The 18768-nt window shown below is 48.9% G+C and overlaps 2 protein-coding genes across 6 annotated transcripts in view; both read left to right on the plus strand.

Annotated features, from left to right (window-relative positions):
* Positions 1–18768, plus strand: part of TANC1 (tetratricopeptide repeat, ankyrin repeat and coiled-coil containing 1) — a 238992-nt gene that overhangs the window by 210786 nt on the left and 9438 nt on the right. For all 5 annotated transcript variants that reach the window (XM_060106241.1, XM_060106238.1, XM_060106236.1 and 2 more), the window contains 3 exons: positions 14100–14233; positions 15797–15920; positions 16280–16455. In XM_060106241.1, coding sequence (XP_059962224.1) covers positions 14100–14233; positions 15797–15920; positions 16280–16455 — 434 coding nt within the window. The remainder of the gene's footprint in view (positions 1–14099; positions 14234–15796; positions 15921–16279; positions 16456–18768) is intronic.
* Positions 5499–6130, plus strand: LOC132495196 (prefoldin subunit 3-like). Its single transcript, XM_060106898.1, is given in 2 exon segments — positions 5499–5777; positions 5779–6130. Coding segments are annotated over 2 exon segments (594 nt in total). The 3' UTR covers positions 6094–6130.

The following is an 18768-nucleotide window of genomic DNA, read 5'->3' on the forward strand; positions in this document are numbered from 1 at the left end:
AAGTTTCCCTTTCCACCAGCATTTGGAGCCATTTGCTTTTTATGTCTGTTTGATGTCTAGATCCAGCCCTTCAAAAATCAGTCCTGTAGCTCTTTAGCGCTTCTCCTCGGGCTCACGCAGTTGAAGGAGTGTGACACTCAGGTGGAAGGGGGGAGTAAGGAGAAAGCTCGGAGCTATTGCGCAGTGGGCTTGGGGTGCCTCTCCACCAAGTAGCGCCGCCCGCGAGGCAGCCGAGACCCTTTGCTTGTGACGTTCACACTCTTGGTAGGACAGCCTTAATCCCCTGGTTTCCGGGCAGCCTGAACCACATGACAAGAACGCATCAGATGCTTGTTATCTCTGTTTCAGGCATTCCACAGCCATAACAAGCAAGCACTGGCTCCCACGAAGTCTTGACCTAACCGAGTTACTGTTTCCTTGTCAGTGTGTGATGGGAGTCTGCCCAAACTGAAATGATCAGAAATGCTTAACTGGTGACCTCATGGTGTTGTGAATTGTCAGAGGAACTGTGCTTCCAAACTCTAGGCCACCGTCAAGTCTGTGAGCCTGTTGTCTGTCTCTGGGCAGAACTTCACGCTCTTTACAGGGGCATAAAGGCCCTTCTGTTTCAGCAAGTTTGCCTGTCTTGTAAGCAAGGACTTCCCAGCCCCAGCCCCTTGGGGTCACCTTGCAGTTCCCTTTGTAGTACTTACCACTGATAAATTCGATTGTTGGTGTTGCTTATTTGATGAAAGCTTGTCATCCCCAAATTGTGGGCTTCAGGAGGGCAGAACTTTCCAGGTCTCTTGTGCTCTTCTCTGTGTGTGGTCACTGTGTCTGGTCTCATGTTGTCCAGTAGAACTTTCTGTGGTGATGGAAATGCTTGCTTTCTGTGCTGTCCAGCCAGGTAGCCACTAGCCACTGATCTTGCCTGGTGCTTGTCACATAGGTGTTGAATGAGAGGACAAGCGGGTTTAGAGAAAACAAAGCTAGGTAACTTTTAGGGTAGGTGACACTCACTTTGCAGAATAATTTGGGAGAAATTGTGTTGTTGGAGGGGAGAGGTAAGGAGCCCAGTTGCTCATCGGGACCCAGTCCTCTGGTGTCTTCAGGTCTGTCGTTGCGCAGGTCATGTCCTGCTGGATTCCAGGCTGACCCGTGTGGCTGGGTGCTGGGTTACGTCTTTTGGAACACCCAGCTATTAGCAGCCACACGTGGTGTGGGCACGGGTGACAGGCCAGGATGGGCCGTGCCAGCCCCTTCTGTGTGTCCATAACATCTCCATCCCTGCATCGCCAGCCCGACTGCCCACGCCCCCGATGTGCCGCACCCTCACACTGCTGTCCCCCGGAAATCCTTCTCACTGCTTCACAGCTGGTGTGTGGCAGGCCTGGAGCCGTGGGCTTCACAAACAGACAGGACGCTGTCCCGCGGGTCACGCGACTGCTCCCAAGGGCTCCCTTCCCTAATTTCTGACCCGAGGGGCCCCGTCAGAGGGAGGTCGCCGTCTGACGGAAATGTTTCATGCCAAGTGTTCTTTTATGTGGTCCATGCTCTTTTAGTTGGTAAATACTTTCCAAAGAAGTTGAATCATTGTAAACACTACGTTTTTATTGCCAAAGCTGTTAACAACACCGTATTTTCCTCTCTTTCTAAGAAGGGCTGAAGTTTTCTCCCAGGTATTTAGCTGCGTGGCCCTCCATTATCATAGTTCGCACAGGCAGTTTAGTCCAGCATGGATACTGATCACAGGTCACTCACTCTTCTCTAATTCTGCACTGAATTCTGGATGGGACTTGAGTCTCAGGCCCAGCCTGTCAGCTGGGGTGTGGGCGTTTCCAGGCCAGTCTTGGGGGACGGGTCCTCACATCTGTTTCCTCACGGGGCCTGGAAGCCAGGTAATGAGTTGTACTTCGTCCTTGATGTCTTAAAAGTTTCCCTCTCGTCTCCATACATTTGCTTCAGTTTCCACTCTGGGGCTCTGCCTGTCTTTCTGGGGGTGAGGTGTCCTTCTGCTCTCATGGCAGGGACCACGGACAGCAGAGCTCATCACACCCAAAGCCACCCCAGAACTCGGTGCATGCGTGCCAGGCGACAGGATGCCTTGTTGTTGATTTAAAAATAACCCTTTGTTTATTCAGATTTTACCTTAGGTCTTTTGGAGAGAGGAGGGCTATTGTTTGGTGAGAATTTAAAGAACGCTTGAGACTTACCTGGTTGAGTTTGGCCTTCACGCAGGTTAGGTACATCTCAGGGCAGAATTCAGGTGAGAGACTGGAAAGAAAAGAATTGGTCTCTTGCTTGTTGGGGCATGTGGAGAATTTGTGTGAAGGAATTTACTAAACGTATCTTGTAGGGAAAAGCAAGTGACTTCTCTTGTACACTGAAGATACCCGATGTTTTTGGAGGTCCCGAGCCCCTCACCGGTACAGCTGTTGGAAAATCCTTGTCCAGGCATTCCTTCCTCTGCTGGTGTTTGCTTTAGGAAAGTACAATAAGATGGGTGGAAATCCAGGTTTCTGGCAGTCCTAAACAAGGTAGAAGTTCTTGGTTGTCCTTTGAAAGCATGAAAGAAGGGTAACCCAGGACCTTAGAAGGTATGAGGGAGGGGATAACCCAGAATGGGGGGGGGGTGATCCAGGATCCTGGATGGAGGGGGCAACCCAGGACCTAGGAAGGGAGGGGAAGGGTGGATAACCCAGAACCCTAGAGAGGATGGGAGGGGGGAGCTCTGGACCCTGAATGGAGGGGAATTGGGGAATAACCCAGGACGGTACAAGGGGAGGGACAAAGTTGAGCAATGTAGGCGCTAGGGAAGGGGGTAATGTAGGTACTGGGGGAGGGGGTAGCGCAGGCTCTGGAAGGAGGGAGATGGGCGTGGGGTCACCCTAACAATAGAGAGGATTTGGGGGGTAAGAACCAAAGGGACTGGGTTTGTCCACACCCTGTCCCCTTCCTGCTCTAGCAGACCCCTGGGGTTTGCCCCTGACGTGGGTGTGTTCTGGAGACCTTTCCTCTGCTGAGAGGACAGCAGGAATCAGCGGACCTGTGTGTCCCTGTCCTATAGGGCAGGTGAGGGGCAAGGAGCAGGGGCCCGTAGAAACCCACAGAGGCATTTCAGGTGTAGATGGACTGGTAGCTTGACTGCTTACCAGGACCCTGTGCTCTGCCTTCATCGTACTGCTTTGCTGTACACAGAGGCCTTTGTTCTAGTGAGTTCCTATTCATTAAAAAAACAAAAACAGGGCTTCCCTGGTGGCGCAGTGGTTGAGAGTCCGCCTGCCGATGCAGGGGACGCGGGTTTGTGCCCCGGTCTGGGAAGATCCCACGTGCCGCAGAGCGGCTGGGCCTGTGAGCCATGGCTGCTGAGCCTGCGCATCCGGAGCCTGTGCTCCGCAATGGGAGAGGCCACAACAGTGAGAGGCCCGCGTACTGCAAAAAAACAAAAACGAAAAAAACAAAAAAAACTTGGGCTTTCACCATAAAGGCATGTGCTCATCTCCATTTTGGTAGCTTAGAACATCTTTACCCACAGACACGGCTGCTTGTTCTTTTGGTCACTCCCTCCTAACAGGCCTGCACATGGTTCACCTGCTGTCCCACGGAAAAATCATCCTTGATTCTTCCAAATTCCTACTGCAATGATATTTGGATTCTCTTTTTTTGAGCCTGGATCTCAACTTGTGTAGGATGGTTTTGTCAAAACTGCCCCCCTTTTTACACTGACCCCTCACATGGGGTCCTGCCCATAGCTCTGTTCTCCTCAGCCGACGCCCAGCCCTTTGAGGGCACGAGAAGGAGCAGCACGTTGTACGTGCTTCAAATCATTCGGTGTGTAAGAGGGTCTGTCCAAAATGTGAGCATTCTCAGCACACTTTACAAGTGACAGCTGGTCCAAGCTGCGATCTCCTGATAGATTTTTGGCACAAAGTCTGTATGAAACATGATTTATGTCATTCATAGTTTAGGAAATTGTTTTTAAGTTGAATTATGTTATTTATAGCACACATAATTCCTCAAAGGATTTGAAGAGGCTTACTTGAGTTAATACATATAAGAAAAGGGGGAAAAGTCAGGAATTGGACATGAGGAAGAGCAGGGATATTCCTGCCATAATGTCCTGAATGTTTTATTAGGTCAAGCTACTGTTTTGGCCTTAGGATGCTGTGTGACCAGAGTTAGAAGGAAACATAGTCATTACAGATTATTCTTACTGTCTGTGGGAGAAAGCTTAACAGTTCTTCAGGAGAAGAAAAGTGTTTTCTAGTACCCTTGTTCTAAAACAACATTCATAGTCTTTTTTTTTTTTTTTTTTTGTGGTACGCGGGCCTCTCACTGTTGTGGCCTCTCCCATTGCGGAGCACAGGATCTGGACGCTCAGGCCCAGCGGCCATGGCTCATGGGCCCAGCTGCTCCGCAGCATGTGGGATCTTCCTGGGCCAGGGCATGAACCCACGTCCCCTGCATCGGCAGGCGGACTCTCAACCACTGCGCCACCAGGGAAGCCCCATAGTCTGTTTGATTAGTTGGATATTTTTTAAAAGGAGACTTTTTAGGGGCAGAAGTGTGAGAATTAAGAACTCAGATTCCAGCCAGACTCCCTGACTTCAAATCCTATCCTCCCTCCCACTAGCTGTGTGACCGTAGGTGACTTGTTCAACTTCTCTGGACCATATTTTCCTCATCTGCAGAACCAGGATGAGCGGTACTTGCCTTGTAAAAGTTAGTTGTGTGTGTGTGTGTGTGTGTGTGTGTGTGTGTGTGTGTGTGTATCTTTTTTTAAGATTTCTGATGTGGGCCATTTTAAAGTCTTTATTGAATTTGTTACAATATTGCTTCTGTTTTATGTTTTGATTTTTTGGCCCCAAGGCATGTGATCTGGGATCTTAGTTCCCCAACCAGGGATTGAACCTGCACCCCCCTCATTGGAAGGCAAAGTCTTAACCACTGGACTGCCAGGGAAATCCCACAAGTTAGTTGTATATTAAATTAATTTATGAATTTGAAGGGCCATGAAGCGTCATGTAGGAAGCAGTTTACAATGTCAGAGGATATTATTAAAATATGTCAGGCTCTTCCTCTTTTGCTTGTGAGAAGAGGTAAGCTCAAGGTCCTTCTCTTCTGCCATCTTGTCCAGTAATCTCACATTGCACTGTTTTCTTACCCTTCTTTAAAAGTTCTCAAGACCTAGGATCCTTAGAATCACAAAGCATATCATTGAAAGAGACTAATAAGCTTATGGTATAGGTGCAGATAGTTGAGGTCCAAAGAAATTTAATTATTTCATCAAGGTTTCACAGTGAATGGGTGGCAGAACCAGGACCAAAACTCTCAGATAATCAGGATCTTCCTATTTTGACTGAGAGCAAGCCTCCAGGTTCTTCCAGCTGCTTGGGTTTAATTTCTAACTGACACTGAATCAGCTTTATGATTCAGGGCAAACGATGTAACTCTTGTGACTCAGTTCCTTCATCTCAATAAAATGGACATCATAATCTTCTAATTCGGGCTTCCCCAAGATGGCGGCCGGTAAGGAGGGTTGTGGTTTGGGAGAAGTGGCCGGAGGGAGTGGGCGGCGGCTCCACCTGGGGATTCCTGAGGCCGTTTTCGTGGAAGATGTAGATTCCTTCATGAAACAGCCTGGGAATGAGACTGCAGATACAGTACTGACAAAGCTGGATGAACAGTACCAGAAGTATAAGTTTATGGAGCTCAACCTTGCTCAAAAGAAAAGGAGGCTAAAAGGTCAGATTCCTGAAATTAAGCAGACTTTAGAAATTCTAAAGTGCATGCAGAAGAAAAAAAGAGTCCACCAATTCACTGGAGACCAGGTTCTTACTGGCCCATAACCTGTATTGCAAAGCTTCAGTTCCTCCTACCGATAAAGTGTGTCTGTGGTTGGGGGCGAATGTAATGCTTGAATATGATATTGATGAAGCTCAGGTGTTGTTGGAAAAGAATTTATCGACTGCCACAAAGAATCTTGATTCTCCTGAGGAAGACCTGGACTTTCTTCGAGATCAATTTACTACCACAGAAGTCAATATGGCCAGGGTTTATAATTGGGATGTAAAAAGAAGAAACAAAGATGATCCTACCAAGAACAAAGCATAATGCTGCCAATTAAAAATGTGGTTCTATTTTCCAAACATGTTATTTTAAATACCCCAAAGTTTATCCTTAAAACTTGACATAACTTTAAATAATTTTTAACAGCAAGAATGATGATTAAAACTTAAAAAAAAGGTACAGCCACTATGGAGAACAGTATGGAGGTTCCTTAAAAAACTAAAAATAGAACTACCATATGACCCAGCAATCCCACTACTAGGCATACCCTGAGAAAACCATAATTCAAAAAGAGACATGTACCAAAATGTTCATAGCAGCCCTATTTACAATAGCCCGGAGATGGAAACAACCTAAGTGTCCATCATCGGATGAATGGGTAAAGAAGATGTGGCACATATATACAATGGAATATTACTCAGCCATAAAAAGAAACGAAATTGAGCTATTTGTAATGAGGTGGATGGACCTAGAGTCTGTCATACAGAGTGAAGTAAGTCAGAAAGAGAAAGACAAATACTGTATGCTGACACATATATATGGAATTTTTTAAAAATGTCATGAAGAACCTAGGGGTAAAACAGGAATAAAGACACAGACCTACTTGAGAATGGACTTGAGGATATGGGGAGGGGGAAGGGTAAGCTGTGACAAAGTGAGAGAGAGGCATGGACATATATACAGTACCAAACGTAAGGTAGGTAGATAGTGGGAAGCAGCCGCATAGCACAGGGAGATCAGCTCGGTGCTTGGTGCTTGGTGTAGGGGTGGGATAGGGAGGGTGGGAGGGAGGGAGATGCAAGAGGGAAGGGATGTGGGAACAGATGTATATGTTTGACTGATTCACTTTGTTATAAAGCAGAAACTAATAAAAAAAACTTTAAAAAAGATAAACACCACTTTATTTATTTATAAAAACAAAATTAGTTTCAAATATTTTATGAAATTTGCAGTATTTTTATTTTTATTTTTTGCATTTCCAACAAAGTAAATGCTGCTTTCATCATTTTGTTTGTTTGTTTGTTTGTTATAAGAAAAGTCTTAGATGAAATGGCTGAAAACTGTGAGATATGCTATAGCTATAAGCTGATTTTTTGGACAGTTTAGCACACTTTACTTTTTCTTTATTGGCTGGTGTTACTCTCACTTGTGATGTGGTTAAAACCAGTTTAGAGGTAGGAAAAACAGTTTGAATATTTGAAAAATTGTTTTTCTTTAGCACACGTGGGGCTTTATGGTCCTGTGTTGCTGTTATTTGTCCTGTGTAAATGGAGTTTCATGAATTACTGCTTAGCCGATAACTATTATAATCTTCTGTATTTTTCAGGAAGTGGTAATTTGCATTCCTAAACAGTGAGAGGGCTGTTGAGACAACACTTTGTAACCCGATATAAGTGCGCAGAGCCTAGAGCCTTTGCAATGCTAACGTACAGGAGATCTCGGCCAACATGAAATAACAAAATTACGCACTGAAAACCCTTGCCTGAGGCGACTTTGTACTTCTTAACAGTTCCCCAAAGCAGCTGAACAGGAATATTAAGATAAACATAAATCTGTGATGGTTTACAGGAGTCGTGAGCTTTTTTATTCAGGATAAAACTTCGTAGGAGTGTTAGAAGATCCCTAAGGAAAGCCATGGATACAGTGGCTGGTACTGGGTGATACAGATTCTGGTAAAAACACAAATGTATTATTCCATCTCCATGTAGTAAAGAGTATACTTGTACAATGTTTTGTACTTGTATTTCATGATATTAAAACAGTGAAGTTAAAAAAAAAATAATCTTCTAATTCGAAGGATTCTTGTCAAGCTTAAGTAAGAATTCACCCATAGTCTTTTGCCCAGAGCTTGGCAGCTGTAAGTGTTCAACAGATACGATGTGCTGCGAAGGTTGTGATGAGGTGATTGTTAATATTAATTATTGTAATATATTTATGCTATACCTTTGGGCTTTTTTTTTTTTGCGGTACGCGGGCCTCTCACTGCTGTGGCCTCTCCCGTTGCGGAGCACAGGCTCCGGACACGCAGGCTCAGCGGCCATGGCTCACGGGCCCAGCCGCTCTGCGGCATGTGGGTTCTTCCCGGACCGGGGCACGAACCCGTGTCCCCTGCATCGGCAGGTGGACTCTCAACCACTGCACCACCAGGGAAGCCCTATACCTTTGGTCTTGATAGAGCATTGAAATGAATGCTTAAGTGACAGAATCTTAGTTACTTTGCAGTTCCTTTATGGATTTGAAGGATGGAAAAGAATTTTGGTCACATGGGAAGTCCCATTTAGTGGCAATTACACATTTCATTTCTATAAAAAAAATTCCTTGGTAATTTGAGGTTCCTATTTAACCTGTGTACAGAGACTGACAGCATGTTTTTACTCTAGAACTGGTCACATGCCAGGGGTGTCTTGGTTCCTCAGATTTGGTTTCTGCCTTGCTTTGTAAGTAGTTCATTGGGAAATGGGCTGATTTGGTGGGGGCATCTTTATGTGTGGTTTGGTTGCCGCCTGTTGCCTTGTCAACAGAGATTCCCTCTCCTTGACCCCAGCCCGGCCTGCAGCTGCAGGCCCTCCTGGGAGACTTAATGCCAAGTGCAGAATGACGAGGCAGGGTGAGAACAATAAGGAAGGTGTTCCAAACGGCCACTGGTGAGCTGCCGAGGGCTTCTGGGCAGAGCCGGCTTCCCGTTCGTAAGGCCACCCTCCCAGCGCGGGCGTCTGTCAAGGCTGGGGGTGCTGAGGCTCCCGGGGGTTCGTCTGCCGGTGCAATGGCATGTTTCAGTGAGGGCAGTCTTTGTTGTGTTTTATTTTATCCTTTGCATTGTTGAGGATTCAGATCTTTGCAGAGATGAAGAATTTATAGCTGTTGGGGAGTTTGTTCTTCTAACGGAAGCCCTCCCCTCCTTCAGCCAGGAAGGAAATACCTAACAAAGCAAGGCTATGATACTGGACTTTTATAAATCTCAGCCCTGTCCGTAGAAGTGGGAGGGGGAGGGGGTATTGCCTGACTTCCCGGGGCGAGGACAGGGCGCTGCTTTCATTCAGAGGCCTTTGGGACCAGCCTCTCTGAGTGGCAGCCCTGTCCAGACCCAAAGGGCAGCAAAGCAAAACACAGGCCGACTAGCCTCTGGGGTGACAACTCCTCGAGAGGTCATTTGTTAAGTGCAGGGCGAGGGGCTGCCATTCCCAAAGAGGTTTAAAAAATTATAGAAACCCAAATTACATTTCAGCATTTAGATAAAATGGCTGAGAATTCCCCAGCATTCCACGTGCACTTTTACCTTTGTTCTCCTCCGGCCCGGGTTCTGTCTTCACTGCCTTTGTCGCACCTAATGGTTTCCATCTTGGTCGCAACTAGATGACATTTATGAGACCCCCGCTGCTTATCACTATTCATTTTCCACCCATTTTTATAAAAGATGGGTAAAGCCAGTGTGTCAGGAAATAAATCACACCAGTGAACAAACATATGGAAGCAAAGCTGAGCCACGCTGCCCACGACCCGGGCCGCCATCTCAGCCGGCAGGAAGCGCACTTCTGCGGGCGTGCACGTTCTGGCTCGCGTGCTCAGGTGGGGCCTAGGGGCGTGGGCTGGCTCGTCACCGTGTGGTGTATGAAAAGGTCACACTGTCCAGAAGCAGGGACCGCCTGCGTGTGCTCTGACCTGTCACCCTTTTCTGTAAGTTGGGAGAGAAGCATGTGGGCAGAGGGGGTGGCAATCCATTGTTGAAGACCCCAGGTCTGCTGGCCTGGCCCAGGAACACATCCCTGTGTGTCTGAGGGACAGACCTGCCATAAAATTTCACAAACAGCCCTGCTTATGGAATGACTGTGTTCCAGGCAAGTTGCCGTTGAGCTTCTGTAAATCACATCTTTGCCCAGAGAACTTTAGTTCTTAAAAGATTCCTGCAAATGATCCATTTTACCAGGAACCATCTCTCACTGATGTTTTCAGTGAGGATTTCTTATTGTTGAGGGTCAATTGGGTTTTCTTAAAATGAACATCTGCCACGACAAACGTACTTATGCTCTGAAGACAGAGGACAGTATTGCCAAGGTAAAATTAATCAGAAAATGACACATGCCTTCGTGGGAATTTAATTACAAAAATGCCATCTTGTTGAGGATTTTGCAGTAGAAGAAACTCAGTTTAGTTTGAGTCCTAAGACGCGCCGTGAGCTCAGGTTGATTTTGAGAGCCCCCGTTTCATACCAGGTCTTTTCTCTCCTTCCTCGCTGCATTCGTTGGCCAGAAGCCAAGGCTTTGCCTTACTGCCAGGCGCTGTCTCCTGTCCGGCCCCTCCCCCTTCTCCTCCGGCCAGGCAGAGTGCGCTGACCCTTGTTAGGGGCTGGTGGTCTGCTCGGAGGACAGCCTTCTCAGCAGAATAGCTGGAATTCCTGAGCAGAGTTCTGCCCTGGTTTTGTTTGTTTAAGCATCTGGTTGACTATTCTTCAGCCTGGCTTGTTTCCGAATATGGTATCCTTAAATCCTCGTGGCTGCTAGAACTGGACATACACCCTTAGCCTCAGGGGTCCTGAGTGATGGCACCGAAAGGATTCCCTCTGAGTAGAAAAGGAAAACACACGTCCTGTTGTTTGGGGCATCGAGTGAAAGCGAGAGCCTCCTTAGGAAGGTGTGATCCATTTTAGGCCAGCTGTGTGAGACTCCCAGCCTGTGCTGATAGGTGCTTTACCATCTCAAAAGAAAGCTAATCACCAAAAGTGCAGCCAGTCAGGCTGGAAGGGAGAAGGGAATCCAGCCCTGCCTCCAGGCCTGGGTGGCGCTCCCCTCCGACTGTCAGCTGTTGTAACTTCTGGCTCCTCTGGCACCTCCTTCAAACACAGGGCCCTATTTTTAGCTCCGGGCTGTCATTTTTGATGTGCTGTTGCAAAAAAAATTCAGTGGCAGCTGCAACAGAAATCCTGACTTAAAGGCCCCATTTATAACGCGGATGAAACCTGTTTACCAAATAAAAGAGACTGGAATGTCACGGTGATCAGCTGCTTCGGGCCTTGTCAGATGGAAGAGCCTTGAGCCTATTACATCGGGCCTTGTCAGATGGAAGAGCCTTGAGCCTATTACATCCACGGTGTCCTGCCTGCGCCTGGCCACGTCCCCGCCTGCAGCGCCAGTGCCCGCTCCATGCCACAGGCCGCTCCGGCAGAGGAGGGGCTCCCTAATTGCAGGAAGGATGCCAGGGAGCCGCAGGTCCAGGGAGTGGCTCAGCGTCCAGATCTTCCATCTCACAAAGCCCCCTGCTTGCAGGGACGTGGTGTTAGACCCATCCAGACAGTGTATAGAAAAGTGCCCCAAGGCCCACGTTACGTCAGAATCGTCCACATTCACGCCGTGGCAGGAACAGACCGTGATGGGCATGCCCCGCAGCAGGACCAGGACCCGCCAGTGTAGAAGCTCACAGGACAGACAGGATCACCTGGCCACTGATGTTCAGACACTGCGGGTGTGGGAACTCCGACCTCCAGCCCAATGCATCAGTATATCAACCGATATCAGTACTACTCTGTTTACGGTATTTATTTGTAACTTCTTTACAAGTTTAGATGTGCGATGGGTGACAACGAGCCTGTCTGTGTAACACGGATAGGAATGGCACCTGAGGTCGAGACCCACGGTAGCTTCCACTCCTTCTGTGGTTTTTACTGGTTGCCCTGTCTTGAGAAAATCAGTAAAGCGGATGGCGACTTCTTTGTCCCTGAGAGGGAGCCGAGGTCCAGGTGTCATGTTTACATCCTTTCGGTGTGTGCGGTCCTGGGAGGTAAACCGTGGCCGGGCCGACAGAGCTGGAGTAGGCGTGGTGTCTGTCCTGAGAGGGGGTCTTCAGAGGACACAGGGAAGCTGCATTGCTGAGCCCCCGGCTCCCCGTCTCAGCGACGCCGGGAGACCCAGGGTTCCCAGCGACGCCGGCCCTGCCCTCTCGGAAAGGGGGCCACTGTGGGCCTGTCCTGAGACCGCCCAGCAGTGCTCTCAGTTCTGAGCTTTCGCCCTGTGTGCTCTTCTGTGTTTTGCTTCTTGGAATCTCTGATAAATTTGGGAGGCGGACCCGTTGCGCTGCATTTAGCCGTGTGGTGTTCATTTGGTGGCCCTGCAGTGTTTGCACCATGACCTGTGGTCGGCTGTCCACAGCCAGCTGGGCTGCTGCAGCTCAGGCTGTCACAAGCACGCCTCCCCGTGTGCTCCAGGGGCACGTCCGGGCACCCATCTATACCTGGGCTGCTGCGTGGAAGGATGTGTACGTCCTCAACCAGCAGTGGGTCCCATTTCTCAATTACCTGGACTGCTAGTGAGGTTGGGCGCTTTTCATAAGTTCGTTGGCCTTTGGACTTCACCTTTTGTGAAGGATCTATTCCTGTGTCTTCCTGGTTTTCATACGGAGAGGTCTGACTGATTTGGAGGGACGCTTACTTTATTCAGGAAGCCAGAAGTTTGAGGTGTGAAGCTGTATGTAGACACCGAGTCGCCCTAGGACTGGAGCCGAGCCGCAGCGTCAGGCTCCACCCTCTCCTTCCCCCTCTGCGTTGTAGACACTCCCAACTGCGGTGTCCCCGTCTCCCACCCTCGCCCCTTCCTGTCCTCTTCTCTGCTGAAGGGCTTTGTCTTGGCCTGGGGCTGTCCCCGCAACCTGCCACTGTCCTTCCCTCTAGACAGTGGCTCGTGCCATGGCAGAGCCCCTCTTCCTGCCTCCCCAGCCCCCATCAGGAATCACGCCTTGGGGGTGGGGCGGCGCAGTCGCTGCTGTGCGGGGGTCCTGAGGACTCTCGGCCTCTGCGTTCTTCCCTCCACACCGTTCTTGTCTTGTCCTCGGCTGACCTCCCGGCAGCACCTCTGCTGCCAGCTACAGCACCCTGCCTCAGGGTCACACTGGGCTGTTCGCCTGGGCGCTCAAGGCCCTCCACAGTCTAATTGTCCTTTTGTTCCTTCGTTGACATTCTTAACCCAGGATCTGGACTTGTTACAGAAATTCTAAGCTCCCTGAAGGCAGGAACGATGTGATAGGCTCTCACTGCCTCAGTAAGCGTCAGCTCTTGTTGATTGAAATGTATGACTTTAGGGTAAGAAGTTGGTCTGGACAGTAACACTGATCTCTGTGTTTGTGGGGCCCTATATTCTCGTGTCTCTTACTGTGAAAAAAGAGAACAATAAAACAAGCGCTGAGTGGCTCCTGAATCTGCATTTGGGCCAGGCTTGTAGGGATGGCTCATCTCTGCTCTCACAGCTCTAGCTGGTGTGGCTTGACGGTGTCTGGGGATCCCTTTCCAGGATGGCACACACACATGTAGTTGACAGCGTTGCTGGCTGTCTGCTAGGATGTTGGCCACGCACAGCTTCTCCCAGTGGGTCTCACCTCAGGGCTGTTTGGGCTTCCTCACAGCGTGCCAGCTGGTTCCAAGGAGTGCTCAAGGAAATAGAAGTTGCCCACCTCAGGGCCTGGGCCCACGCACTGGCACAGCATCATTTCTGCTCTGTTCTGTTGGTCAAAGGTGTCACAGAGGGACTTCCCTGGTAGTCCAGTGGTAAATAATCCACCTTCCAACGCAGGGGACGCAGGTTCAATCCCTGGTCGGGGAGGTAAGAACCCACATGCTGCAGAGCAACTAAGCCCGTGCGCCACAACTACTGTGCCCACACGCCTCAACTAGAGAGCCTGTGTGCTGCAAACTACAGAGCCCACACACTCCGGAGCCCGCGGGCCACAGCTACAGAGTCCACGTGCTCTGGAGCCCGCATGCCACAGCTAGAGAGAGAAAACCCACGTGCCACAACTAGAGAGAAGCCGGCATGCCACAGCGAAGAGCCTGCGTGCCACAACGAAAGGTCCTGCGTGCCGCAACTAAGACCTGATGCAGCCAAAAAAATTTTTTTTTTAAAGAGAGAAAGAAAAAGGTGTCACAGAGCCTACCCAGGTTCAAGGAGGGCAGGATACGTGGTCCCCCTCCTCTCAGTGGGAGGAGTGTGAGAGAGTCTGTGGCCACCTTTAGCCACCACCATGTGGCCATCATGCTAACAGACTCCTCCTCCCCTGTGACTTCCCTCTAGCCCTGACGGCCGCTGCAGGACGAGGCAAGCTGGAGGTCTGCGAGCTGCTGCTGGAGCGTGGAGCTGCTGCGTCTCGAACTAACAGGAGAGGGGTCCCTCCGTTGTTCTGTGCAGCACGCCAGGGGCATTGGCAGGTACCCAGGGGACCCCGAGTGCTTCAGAAACAGTGAATGGGATAGAGTTCGCTACTGCCCGTCTCCCCTGCTGGGCCCTGTCTTTTTCACGTTCTTGGCTTCTGCTTGTGCTGTGAGCATTGCTGTATCAAGGCAGACATCTGACAGGCTAGCACGGTCAGCCACATTGGCTGGTAACTGGGAGCAAGGCCAGTAACCAGGTCAGAGACCCACAGCTGCTTCCCCGTAACTGGGGAGGGGAAATGGAGTGGGTGCACCCCGTCCCGACAGCAGAAGACTTGCTGTAACACAGCGGCTGCTGTGGTTGTGCAACCTACTTGTCCAGCAGGCTTGGGGGAAGAGTGGCCTTGTTGTGCTCCTTGGGAGGGGAAGCCTTTTCCCTCTGGTCCTGCACTGTGATTCAGGCTGGTTTCTTTTACAAGGAGCGACGCACCGTTGCTTTTAGTCTAATTAAGGGAGCAAGGGGTCCTTGATAGCAGCGGTTCAGTCATGTATTCCTTCATTTTGTAAACAGTGACCACGTATCTACCCCATGGCTGGCACCAGGTTACACACAGCTGCAAACAGACAGATGGATTTCACCATCATGTCCATTATAGGAGGAATTTTCTAGACCCAAGTTTACAGTGTGGAGTCGCAACCCTTCCGATTCCTGCTAGCTCTGCTGGTAGGAGCTGTGAGGGCGCCCCACCGAGATTCTGGCTTTTCTCCTTCCCGTTTCTAAGAGCTTGGTTTGTACCGGCCACTCCCTGCCCATCTCACAAGTCCTCTCTCCTGTTCTCCGTGTTCCCGAAGTCATGGGGAAGTCTGGAGACATTTGTCAGTGTGTCAGGAACAAGAGAGCAGTGGGAATATGCCACCTTCTGCTGTGGTGTCAAGAAAACAAGCGTGGTGACAGAGGGAGAGAGGCTGGACCACAGCCCCCTGGACAGAGCAGTTCCCTCCAGGATGGTCATTGTAGGAGATGCCTCTGGGTTTTTTTCACCTTCTCACCATGTACTGTTTAAAGGCATAACTTGGAGGCTGAAACTCTCCTCCAGGAAGCTTTGCTAAAAATCACCTGCTATGATGAAGGTCCCCCAGTCCTAAGCCTCAGGAAGCAGACTGCCGAGGGGAGAGGGTGGGGGAGTGTTCTCGCACCCACTGCCCGTGCCGTGTCCTCCTGCTGCAGGAACGTGGTATCAGCTCCGCCACGGGGCCGTGGCTGCTGTACCTTCCCTTTAGTTCTGCTCGGCTACCCCACGGGCCCCGTAGCGGCTGCCCTGTCATCACTTGACTGTGCTTGGAATCCTCCCTCCTCCAAATTTCTGCCTTGTGTGTGCATGTTTTATAGACATAGTAATGAATTAGACTGGTTAAAGAGAAGATATATTTGGAAGAAGAGTCTGTTCAAAGGAATACAACAGAGAGATTTTACAGGCCCCATGGATCACATGACTTACAGGGGTTTTTAAAAAGAGGAGAGTCCTTTCACTACTCTGAAAGGTGGAAAAACCATCCCGAGTAGAGAGCACGTGATTCAAGGAGCAGCAGGAAGCGTGTCATCCGGAGTGTTTCTTTCAGATCGTCAGGTTGCTGTTGGACCGTGGCTGTGACGTGAACCTAAGTGACAAACAGGGCCGGACGCCCCTCATGGTGGCTGCTTGTGAAGGGCACTTGAGCACCGTGGAGTTTCTCCTTTCTAAAGGTAGCGCGCTGTCCCTCCCCTGCGTGGGACTCTCTTGGTTGGACAAGGACAAGAGCTTTGGCAGACTCGTTTAGTACTTTCTGATTTAGTTTTTTTTGTTTTTTTTTGTTGTTGTCTTTGTTTTGTTTTTGAAAAAAATCTTTTTGTTAAGTGTTCTTGTCATGGAAATTTTTTAACTTGCACACAAGTAGAGGGAATAGGGATACATCCCACGTACCCTTTACTCAGCTGCAGCAGGGATGATCATTTCACCCTTGGCTTCAGATGCTGTTCAGGCCTAGGCCCCTGCGGGTGTAAAAGGGTCTGCCTCTGGCCTTGTCTTTCCACGGTCACGTTCTGTGAGTGGGCTTGTCTTTCAGGTGCCGCCCTTTCTTCTCTGGACAAAGAGGGTCTGTCGGCATTAAGCTGGGCTTGTCTCAAAGGGCACAGGGCTGTGGTCCAGTTCCTGGTGGAGGAAGGAGCCAAGATCGACCAGACGGACAAGAACGGCCGCAGCCCCCTGGACCTGGCCGCCTTCTACGGCGACGCGGAGACCGTAGGTACCGCGGCGGCCACACTCCCCACCTGTGCCAGGCAGACTGGGCCGCATGGCAGCCCGGGAGCTGAGCCATCCCCAAGTGTGCATGACGCTGGCCCCGTGTGGCCGGGGCATATGTGTGTGCTGTGGGGTGGCTTTCGTTTTCCTCTAATTCTGTGGCACGCAGTCTATTCCAGAACTGGGGTAAAGATTTTAATAGACTCTAAAGGCTTAAAATTCCATGATTACAACCTGCATGCACATACATGAATATGTGTACACACGTGCATATGTCGTTTCATTTTCTTACAATCTCCATGTAAATAGAATGCCTGTATAGATCATTTAAAAATCACTTTTATATATGTGAGAAATTACTAATCAAATAATCGGTTTGTTTTTAAATTGATGTGGCTTTGTCTAGAAATAATAGAAAATGCTTTGGGCACTGTCTTTATCTCTTTGCCAAAGGCCCAAGTCTAACTGAGGAAGGAAGGGATAAAACCTTAATAAACTAAAAACCACAAGATGTCTTTCAGGGCAAAAACCACTTTGTCAGTGTCCATATCCCAGGCACCAAGCAGGTGCTGGAGGAACGTTCATTTCTCCTCGAGAATTATCGTTTATGAATCGCTACGTGTGTCTAAGGTGAGGATTAGCTAGACAGACAGGTACTGTATTGCTGGGGGCCGTGGACCTTGGAGCAGAAGCCATCCTCACCCTGCACATCTGTGCCTGATGGTTTTACGAGGCAGTGATGTTACAGTTAAATAGTTTCAATTTCCTGGACATTATAAACTGTACTTAAATGTCGATTTTCAGAAACAGCTATTTAACTAAACCTCACATCTCCACACTTTTCTTTTTCAGCTTATGTTACATTACCAGATCCTATAGTTTATCAACATTAGGGAAGAGTGAAGGATCTTAGCATTCTAAGCGTCATTTAAAAAAATTTTGGTAAAAACACGTAACATAAAATTTACCATTGTAACCATTCCTAGGTGAAGAGTTCAGTAGCGTTACATACATTTCACATCATTGTGCAGCCAAAGTCCAGGCTTTTTTTGTCTTGTAAAACTGAAACTGCACCCGTTAAACAGCAAGCCTCGTTACCCCCTGTTCCGGCAAACACCTTTCTGCTTTGCGTCTCTGAATGACAGCTCTAGGTCCCTCCCTCAACACAAGTGGAATCATACAATATTGTCATTTTGTGACTGACTTATTTCACTTGGCTTAATGTCTTCTAGGTTCATTCATGTTATAGCATACGTCAGGATGTCCTTTTTTTAAGGCTGAATAATATTCCATTTATGTATTTACCACATTTTGTTAATCCATCCATCATTGGGCACTTGGGTTGCTTCCACCTCTTGGCTATTATGAATAGTGCTGTTACGAACATGGCTGTGCACATATCTCTTAGAGAGCCTGCAGATTTTTCGAGATCTATCCATTCTTTTGGATAGATACCCAGATGTAAGATTGCTCAATCGAGGGGTAATTCTATTTTTAATTTTTTGAGGAAGCTCCATGCTGTGTCCGTAGTGGGTGCATCATTTTACATTCTCACCAACAGTGCACATGGCTACCTGTTTCTTCACACCCTCTCCAGCACTTATTTTCTGTTCGTTCTTTTTTTTGATAGCAGCCATCCTAACAGTTAATAGCTTGTTGTTTTGATTTGCAGTACCCTAGTGATGATGAGCATCTTCTGACATGCTTATTGGCTATTTGTATATCACCTTTGGAAAAATATCTATTCAGGTCCTTTGCCTATTTTTTTCTTTTCTTTTTTTTTTGCGGTGCGCGGGCCTCTCACCGTTGCGGCCTCTCCCGTTGCGGAGCACAGGCTCCAGATGCACAGGCTCAGTGGCCTTGGCTCACGGGCCCAGCCGCTCCGTGGCATGTGGGATCCTCCCGGACCAGGGCACGAACCCGTGTCCCCTGCATTGGCAGGCGGAGTCTCAACCACTGTGCCACCAGGGAAGCCCCCTTTGCCTATTTTTTAAATTTTATTGAAATATAGTTGATTTACAATGTGTTAATTTCTGCTGTACAGCAAATCGACTCAGTTACACACACACACACACATATATATATATATTCTTTTTCATATTCTTTTCCATTATGGCTTATCACAGCCTTTGCCTATTTTTTTTTTTTTTTTTTTTTTTGCGGTATGCGGGCCTCTCACTGTTGTGGTCTCCCCCGTTGCGGAGCACAGGCTCCGGACGCGCAGGCTCCGGACGCGCAGGCTCAGCGGCCATGGCTCACGGGCCCAGCCGCTCCGCGGCATATGGGATCCTCCCAGACCGGGGCACGAACCCG

The sequence above is a fragment of the Mesoplodon densirostris genome, chromosome 8 (genome assembly GCF_025265405.1).
Source record: "Mesoplodon densirostris isolate mMesDen1 chromosome 8, mMesDen1 primary haplotype, whole genome shotgun sequence".
Classification (NCBI taxonomy): domain Eukaryota; kingdom Metazoa; phylum Chordata; class Mammalia; order Artiodactyla; family Ziphiidae; genus Mesoplodon; species Mesoplodon densirostris.